The sequence below is a fragment of the Octopus bimaculoides genome, chromosome Z, assembly GCF_046866305.1.
Source record: "Octopus bimaculoides isolate indiv1 chromosome Z, ASM4686630v1, whole genome shotgun sequence".
NCBI lineage: Eukaryota > Metazoa > Mollusca > Cephalopoda > Octopoda > Octopodidae > Octopus > Octopus bimaculoides.
In genome coordinates this window covers 6,684,583-6,694,582 of record NC_142944.1, presented here as the reverse complement: position 1 = coordinate 6,694,582, position 10,000 = coordinate 6,684,583, and the positions used below count along the sequence as shown (strand labels likewise).

General features: G+C 35.7%; 1 protein-coding gene across 14 annotated transcripts in view; it reads left to right on the top strand.

Moving 5' to 3' along the window:
• Positions 1-10,000, top strand: part of LOC106869485 (uncharacterized) — a 398,751-nt gene that overhangs the window by 184,574 nt on the left and 204,177 nt on the right. For 7 of the 14 annotated variants that reach the window (XM_089365455.1, XM_089365450.1, XM_089365448.1 and 4 more), the window contains one exon: positions 181-225. The exons of the other annotated variants lie outside the window; for them this stretch is intronic. In XM_089365455.1, the coding sequence (XP_089221581.1) occupies positions 181-225 (45 nt within the window). The remainder of the gene's footprint in view (positions 1-180; positions 226-10,000) is intronic. 14 annotated transcript variants of the gene reach the window in all.

Sequence of the window (10,000 nt, the reverse complement as noted above, 5' to 3'; positions counted from 1 at the left end):
CATAAAACAAAATTTCACAATTGATTAGTTAAAACAAGAGAAAAAAAGATAAAGCATAACCTTGATATCAAATGGACTTCGTTTCACTAATGTGTGACAAAAAAGTTATGAATTTAAGTTCTCCCTCGCAAATAATTTACAAGTAGAAGTCAATTATTTTGTTTATTTCTTTCATACTAGCTTGCCTATTATGGAATGTCATTTAATCCATATAGTTATAATCTGGTATGTATCTCATTTCATTCATGTTTGCACTTGTGTTTTGATTATATATCAAGTCTCATTGTTGCACCTACCATATGGCACATCCCAAATCCTTCCTTCCTTCCTTTCCTTCCTTTTTTTCTTAACCAGAACGACTTTCTGGATCTGGTTTGCAGTATTTTCCTATTTTAAGTATAAATCTTACCCATCTAGTTACTTAGTAAAATGTGTGTGTACCCAATTCAATGTTAGTGATTTAGTGAGTATTTATTAGTTACTGTGGAATGATTATTAATGTTTAATGTACCGATTTTGAAGATAGTCACATATTATGTAATGATTATAAATTCATCTTATCAATTTGCTGCTGGTGTCCTGAAGATGCAACTCTTTGGAAATGGTCCTTCCACCTTTGATGTCCATATATTAATCTGTTAGGCAGCAGCTTCCTTTCATTTTATGGGCTGTCCTGTAGCCTTTGGACTTCCCAGATTCCTCTTGTAAAGTAGCAACTATTATTTGACTGTAGCCAGTTACTGGATTTGTCTAAATCTGGTTGTGGCCACTTGAAGAAGAATAAGACACTATAATGATCGATACATTATGAAAGATTCTGTATTAACTGAGGTTTAAAACACATTTTCAGTGATTTGATTTGATTTATATTTTACTCTGTTTTCTCTCTCAGGATTTAATCTCATATGTATAACTACTTTGTTTTCATTGTACATTAATTGTGCTCCAAGGAAAACCTCGAGTGGATTTATTTTCTCTCAACAGGGAACAAAAAACAAATGTGTCACCTTTTAAGCCAGTCATTAACTTTGCAACAGACAAATAACAAATATTGACTTTGGAAAAAGGAGTTAGTACAATCTCGATGTTTCATTTATGTAACAGTTGTAACCATCTTGAAGTGTTCTGTACAACTGCATAACACTAAGAATAAACAAATGGTTTATGTCAATCAAGATTAGAGCATTCTCTTGAAAGGTCAAATGCTTTTACATATTAGAATTATTCTTAGTGTTGTACAATGTATTTGTTTAATGACAACAGCCAAATGCATGCTTTGCTGGATTGGTGATGATTAAAATCTTAGTGAACTGACTGACCATTGATTGCAACCGTTTCCATTTCCAGTAGAAATTACTTTATTAAAATTTTATTGTCAATGTCCTTTGTGTGTGCAAGGGGTGGGAGATGAGTTTTCAATGTCTCACCTTTAAATTTCCTCTATTCTAACTGCTTGCAATTGTGTAATATGCAATCTACAATTAATGGTAATAATTGCTATCTAGAATTATCTGGATAGTATACAACATGCAATTATGTCTCATAGAATCATATTTCAATTCAGTAAATGCTGTTTTGTTTAATTCCATTTGATATTGCTCCTTTTTCAGTGTTTATTCATGCGTCATTGATACTTTACAGGTGTGTGGTGAAATACCACAATTCAATTAATATTAAAAAAAAAACAAAAAAACATCAAGAATATAAAATTTTCAGCACAGATTATTTTGAGTGACCAAGCTGACCTTACTAAAATATTTCTGTTTTCAGATTAAACTGCTAACGTTGTGTGTTTATATTTGTACACGTGCATTATATTTATTTACTGGCATCGTTGCACCACCTTTGTGCATGTGCATACACATAGCAAATGTTCATAACTCTGTAACCTTCTCTTTGCCTGCCACTTTGTGTGTGTGTGTGTGTGTGTGTGTGTGTGTGTGTGTGTGTGTTTAAGACAAAATGTACAAGCCACATTACATGCATCTTGCTTTGGCTGGCATTAATTCTGAATAAGAACTGATAAGTGGTGGTGGTGGTTGGGGGCTCTTCCACTCTGTTTTGGCCATTTTGGGGGGGAGTTGGTGGCACAAAATGTGCTCAGCCTATGCTGTAAACTGGTTAATGATATGAGGGATATCTAGCTATCATCATCATTATATATATATATATATATATATATATATATATATATATATGTATATATATATATCTTGGATTATCTACAAACTAGTGAATTTTCCACTGGTGCTTTTGGGGGATTATGATCTCTTTCAGTATATATATATATATATATACAATTATGTGCCTTGACTACAATATTAGAGCTTTTTAGCTCTTATTTCTGACAATGTGGCTGTTCTAACACCCTAGTCATATTTAGTAGCAATTATAGTTTTCCTTTTTGGTAAAACATTCCACACTGCTGTCTATAATAAATTAAATATAAATGTAAATGTATGGTCGATTCAAATAAATGAACATTAAAATTAAAAATAACAAAACAACAAGAGGACATGCACAAGGAATGTATTAGTTTTGATGATCAGTGAAAAGAGAGAGCTTTTGATATTTTGAACATTGCTCTTCATTGGAAAGGAGAAAATGAAAGGTCCAAAGAAGGGAATAGAAATCATCAACACCACGTGTGTAGTTATATATATATATATATATATATATATATATATATATATATATATATATATATATATATATAGAGAGAGAGAGAGAGAGAGAGAGAGAGAGAGAGAGAGAGAGAGAGAGAGAGAGAGAGAGAGGGTGTGTAGCTTAGTGGTTAGGGTAATTGGTTCACAATTTTAAAGTCATATGTGTGATTCCTGGTGGCACATTGTGTCCTTGAGCAAGACACTTTATCTTGCATTGTTCCAGTCCACTTGGCTGGCAAACATGAGTAGTGTCTGTAATCAAAAGGATCAGCTGTCTTGTATTCTGTGTCATGGTGAATCTCCTTGAGAACTACATTAAGGGTACACGTGTTTGTGGAGTACTCAGCCACTTGTACATTAATTTCCTGAGCAGGCTGTTCCATTGATCGGATCAACTGGAACACTCATTGGTCATTGTAACTAACAGAGTACCAGTTTATATATACTAGACCTAAGTTTCATAAACTACAAAATATAAACATCCACACAACCACACCTGAAACGTACCTGTTATAACTCTTCATCTCAGTGTATGTGAAGGTATTTAGAATGCCCAAACTTATTTCTGCAAATGTGTTAAGCACTGATGCTGATCAGAGTTTAATCAATAAGCATAGGAATGAGGTAAACACAGTAAAAATAGGGGGAACAGTGGGGCTCCATTTAAGTGGCCCTTCAGAAATTAAACCTCCTTATGATACTCCCTGGGAGTTCATGGTATGAAATTCATTATCATTGCTCTGATTTGGTCACCATTTAGTTTAAAATGCAGTAAAAATAAGGGGGGAGAGCATGAGTGGGGCCCCAATTAGGCAGCCATTAAAAAAACAGATCCCCTTAGGACGTTCCCTGGGATTAGGGAAGTTGCTGGTTTGAGTTTTATTGACCTTGCGCTAATGGTCTACGAGGAGTTAACAAACATAAAAACGTAATGGACAGAGAAACATCACTTGAATTTATAATAGGATATATATGTATATGTATTAAAAAAGCATGATGTATACATCAGCAGTGTTAGTTGGGTTTTCTCTATTGTTCTAGTATGCTAAATGACAAAGAAATATGATGAGACAATGTGAAATCCATTCAACTGATGGTAGCATTGAAAAAAAAAAAAAGGGAAAAATGTGAGAGAACGATTTCTGAAGGATTTCTTCCTGTAGTCCTTCTCCTATGTGATAATTAGATTTGTTTCAATAAAGTGTTTATGTTCCTGGTGTTTGCTTTATAGTCACATTGTTCTGGATTTGATCCCACTTCACGAAACTTGGATAAGTGTCTTCTATTTTGAGGACCTCAACTCCTTAAAAATGGAATTTTGTACATGGAAACTGTGTATAAGCCTATTAAATGTACTATATCTTTTGTGGATGATAGTCTTAATCTGTGCCTGCTTTAATCCTTTGCCTGTCCAAAGTATTTTCATAAGTTTGTCCTAAACATTCATACATGTTTTCAGACTTTTAGTTGGTTCTTGTTTCATGAGTAATTTAAAGCTTTTCTTTTAAAGTCCCAAGTTATTTTGGTTGAAAAAAAGAAATTGGGAATGTGCATCATATATGATGCACGTGGATGCTGGGGAAATATGTTCTGTGTATCACAAGGGATGTACAAGAGAGGAAAAAGTTAACATCACCATCCAGCCTTTAGTGGAGTCCGATATACTGCAAGTGTTCATTTGAAATCCCCAGACAGAGGATAACTAAGTGTTACAATGCTTTTCTTACTGCAGCAACCCACAAATCAATTCTTGCCTTCAGTCTCACAGGCTTTGAGAAGACTCTCATGGGGTTGATCCTTCCTAATTTCTGAATAAACCACATAAGCAACAAATGGAAACAATCTTTTCTCCTGATATACTCTTTTTACTCTCTCTTTTACTCTTTTACTTGTTTCAGTCATTTGACTATGGCCATGCTGGAGCACCGCCTTTAGTCGAGCAAATCGACCCCAGGACTTATTCTTTGGATGCCTAGTACTTATTCTATTGGTCTCTTTTGCCGAACCGCTAAGTTACAGGGATGTAAACACACCAACACTGATTGTCAAGTGGTGATGGGGGGACAAACACAGACACACAAACATATACACACACATGCATATATATATATATATATATATATATATATATATATATATATATATATATATAAATAAAAATATATATATATATATACAACGGGCTTCTTTCAGTTTCCGTCTACCAAATCCACTCACAAGGCTTTGGTCGGCCCGAGGCTATAGTAGAAGACACTTACCCAAGGTGCCACGCAGTGGGACTGAACCCGGAACCATGTGGTTGGTAAGCAAGCTACTTACCACACAGTCACTCCTGCATCTAGATATCTAGATATTTCTATCAGAAGTAGGAGAAGTCTTCAGTACATTTGTTTGTTAATGTCATGAAAAGGATATTGTTTATTGTATGACACGAAACTGATAAATGCAGTAAAAAAAAAAAAGGATAAAAATAGAGACAGACATATTGGTATTGATATAATTCATTTTTCGAATAAAGATCATGTTTTATAACTCCTGTTCTCTCAAATGTTGTTGCTTCAACATTTGTGTTATGAGGATGTGCAATGGAGGAAAGAAAATTAACATCTAAACATGATTAGAATAGATGATGCTTGTTAAAGTATGCAGGTAATTTGAAATGATAAACATGAATTTTCTTTGAAGTTTCAAGTTTTTCAGCCCCCTAAAGGGCAAAATCTTCAAGAAAACAACCTAATTAACAACTGACTTCCCTTTTTCCTTTCTCTTTCTTTTAATAATACTCTGCATGGGCTGCAGTTATTGAATGGAACTTCTGGCACTGCTGACTTCTTAAGAGTAGGAATCGTTAAATGTTAACATTCTTTCCATAGGTCACTTGACTCATAAGGTCTATATGTATTTAAGGCATTCTTAACACAAGACAAATGAAAAACAAACTATTTGCTTTCTCTATTTTTCCCAAATGAATCGTTAGTTAATTTTGCTTTTAAGTAGAGCAAGATAGACAAAAATATCTTGTCTAAAGACTAATTCAATGCTTCCAAGAGAATGCACATCAATGGCACAAGAAATATACTTAGTCATATCAGTGTTGTAGCCTGATTGTTAGTTAAAATTCCTTGTAGATTGTGTTTACTTCCTCTTGTCCTAAAACTGATGGCACTTTTAGTCATCTCCCATCACTTTTGCAGCTTATTCTAAAACTAGGCTTATTTGGTGATGCAAAACTCCTTTTGAAGTAGCTTTTTTTATTCGTACTCTCCATGTGGTAATCACTTGAAATAGTTTTATCCACATTATGGGAATTAGAAACTCCTATTTTGATCATCATCATTGTTTAACGTCCGCTTTCCATGCTAGCATGGGTTGGACGGTTTGACCGGGGTTTGAGAAGCCAGGAGGCTGCACCAGGCTCCAGTCTGATCTGGCAGTGTTTCTACACCTGGATGCCCTTCCTAACACCAACCACTCCGTGAGTGTAGTGGGTGCTTTTTACGTGCCACTGGCACAGGGGCCAGAGGAGGCTCGCAACGGCCACAATCAGTTGGTCCTTTTTATGTGCCACTGGCACAGAAGCCAGTCAAGACGGCACTGGCATCAGCCACGTTTGGATGGTGCTTCTTACGTGCCACCGGCATGGGTATCACAACTACAATTTCCATTTGATTTTGATGTTTGTATACTTGACTCAATAGGTCTCCTCAAGCACAGCATGTCACCCTACAATCCAAGGTACTTTTTGAGTTGGCTATTTACGCGACACTGGCGTAGGCTACTGCTGTGAACTCACTTTATTTGCCGGGTCTTCTCAGTCACAGCATATCTCCGGAGGTCTCGGTCTTTTATCATTGCCTCTCTGAGGCCCAATGTTTGAAAGTCATGCTTTACCACCTCTATCCCGGATTCCTTCCACTGTTTGGGAGTGGCACTTCTTCACACAGCTCTCCTCATCCATCCGTAGTACATGACCATACCAGTGCAAACGTCTCTCTAAGAAACATTAAGCAGTTTGTGAGTGATCGTAGATGATGAGCAAGATGAAAATAAACATTACATATAAAAGGCAGAATACTTTACATAACCCAGGAATATTTAGATGGGGATATTTAGATATGTAAAGCATTAAATACATTTGATATTAGACTGTCTTATGTAAAGCAAATTAATATTGGGCTACATTTCATCATCATGATTATCATTTAATGACTGTGTTCCACTGACATGGGTTGCACAGGATCCAAAGTGTCCAAGGACCAGATCTGGCTCTATGTCAGCTTTGGCTTGATTTCTATGGCTGGATGCCCCTCCTAATGCCACCTACTTTACAGCATGTGACTGGGTGCTTTTTTTCTTGCATCCAGTACAAGTGAAGTTGTTAGGCAGCTTGCAAGACTGTGGACATTAGATGGGAAGTGGGGGTACCTTATATTAGGAGAATAAAGGGTAGAGAGGAGTAAAATATGAGAGAAAAGGGCCAGAGCAGAAAGGGTTTCTTGTTATAGAAGAGCCACATGACTGTTCACATTTTAGAAGAGAAAAGTGGCATGTGTGGAGCTGGAGATTGGTGATGAGGTTCCAGAATGGAATGCACCTTCAATGTAGACTGTGGCTAGGAAAGGATTACTGTTTGCTTTATTGTCAAAACTTTCTAAGATTGACGAGATCTCTCTACTCACTCTAAGAGATGGCCCTTTAGTTTCAGAAACTTACTATTTGATTTTGCAAAAAAAAAAAACAAAAACATTACGTGTATGTTTCTGGAAAAGTCTTCATTTTTAATTTTTGTATGTTTAATGTAGACAAATTGGAAACTTCAACATAAAAAAGTCCATATAGAAGCTATGTGTGTGAAACATTGATCATATAAATTTTGGTGAATAAGCATAAGCACTTTCTGAAAATATCAATATTTTAGACAAAGACACATCCATTGACCATACAATCATGATTTGGATTAGAATCTAATGATTTTTAGTATGTTACATAAGTGTAGGAAATATTCATGCATAATTCTCTTATTTTCTATGTACTATCAGAAATATAGATCTCTGCAAGGCTAAATAGTATTATAATGATGGTAATTTATTCCTGTTTGAAGAACATGAAGAAGAGCAGTGTGCCCTCGAGTGACTGTGTAACCAAATCTTTATTGCTGCAGGGTTTTTATTTCCAGCTTACATGTCGTCGTGAGAACCAGTCTGTGTTCTCTGACCCCAATTCATCAGACTTGGAGATCTGATCATAATGGATCAGCAGGCTCAGACAACTGCTGTGACAAGCAAGCTGTAGGTTTTTATATTGACGTGGTCTTTTAGATGAATTACCTTACAGGGCTTGGAGACCTCTCCCTACCCTGGAGTTGCCAGAAGGGAATCAAAGAGGACACCAAACTGAGGAATTCCATTCCTTGATTTGCTGTTGATTTGACTCCCCAGGCCTTTTCCTTTCTCAAGGTACTCAGAAGGCTTTGTTTTGGGAGTTTATCCCATAACATGATAATTAACTCAGCCAGGATCCTGATGGGTGCTACTACCCTGGGTCAGAGTAGTGACTAAGCGATGGTTCCACATTCCTCAAAATGCTGGAAAACTAGAAACAGGGTCCCAACACTAGATGCAGATTAAGGTCATATTCAGGACAAGGTATCATAATACCATGTGGTTAAACAGCATGTGAGTACTCCCAAAAGTTTGTAGTGTACAAGTTTGAATCAGATTGTAATTTTTACAGGTAAAAAGTAATAATTGTCAATTACAACACTTGTGAAAATGAAATATATTGTAGATGTATTGCTATTTTTTCTTTTTTCTTTTTTCTTTGCTTGTATCAGTCATTTGACTGCAGCCATACTGGGACACTTACCTTGAAGGTATTTTAGTTAAAATGATGACACCCCTCACCTCCCCAATATTTTATTAAAGCTTGTTATTTAGTCTGTCATTCTCTTTTGCTGAGCTGCTAAGTAATGAGAATATAAACAAACTAACATTGGCTGTCAAGTGATGCAAGACATGTACACATATATATATATATATATATATATATATGATGGGCTTTCACCCAGTTTCAGTTAATCAAATTCGCTCACAAGGCATTGCTCAGCCTGAGGCTACAGTTGAAGACTCTTGTCCAAGCTGCTGTGCAATGAAGTTGAACCCGAAACCATGTGGTTGTAAAGCGAACTTCTTAATTACACAGCCATACTTGTGCCTATGTGTAAGTCCATGGAATAACATTCATATGGACCAACTTATATAATGTGAACAGAAAGGTTGTTGCGATAAAAGGAAATCAATATGACACGGTCTGTAAGCTGGAGGAATTGAGACATAGCATATTGATGCCCCATTTAACTAAAGCATGTATTGTATTAACCCTTTAGCATTTAAACTGGCCATATCCAGCCAAAATATCCTACGAGTTTAATATTCAAACTGGCCAGATCTGACCTCTCACACCTAGAATATCAGTTTGAACATAAACAATCACATCATTGAAATCTTGAGGCTACAAATAATGCAGGATAAATTCAAAACGATGTGAAGAAATACACCTAACGGCTGACTGAGTAATGTGAACACTGAAGAGTTAAGATTAGTTCAACAACAAAAGGTGATGTAGAGTAGCTTTCAGTTCTGTTGTAGGCTGTAACTAGCAGAGAAATACTGCTATCATATTGGTCCAGCAAGCAGTGTTAACTGGTGATGAATTCAACTGCACTTGGCTGCATAAGGGTTGTTACAAGGGATTATAAGAAATATAATTCAGTGGATTATAAAGAAATGAATAAAGCTAGTTGTCTTATGAAAAATTGTCATCTTGAGAAGAATTTGTGGAACACTAGTGCTGCTGCATTGTAGGGTTAACCAACCATTTTCATTTTCAATTGGAATTTGACCTAAAAGGAGAAAATGTAATTATTCCAAATTCTTGCATCATGCATGTAAACTTCATTGTAGTTAGCTTCAAATATCACCAAGTTATATATATATAAAAAAATATAACTTGGTAAACACTTATTGCCTTTTCTTCTTCTTATTCATTTTTATGAGTAAATTATTCTTAGTATGTAGTCCCTCCCTCTTTATCCCCCACCCTTAAAAATAAATAGAAACAGCATCAAAGAAAATGGAAGCAATTTTCTTGAAATATGCTGAAGTACTAGTTTCAAACTAAATAACTAAGAATATAGAAAAGTGTTCAACTCACACCCTTAACTATCTCGCACATAATGACTGTACAGTGGAAGGGATTACTTTAAAAACAAGTACGTATTTATTCTTTTATTTGTTTCAGTCATTTGACTGTGGCCTTGCTGGAGCACCGTCTTT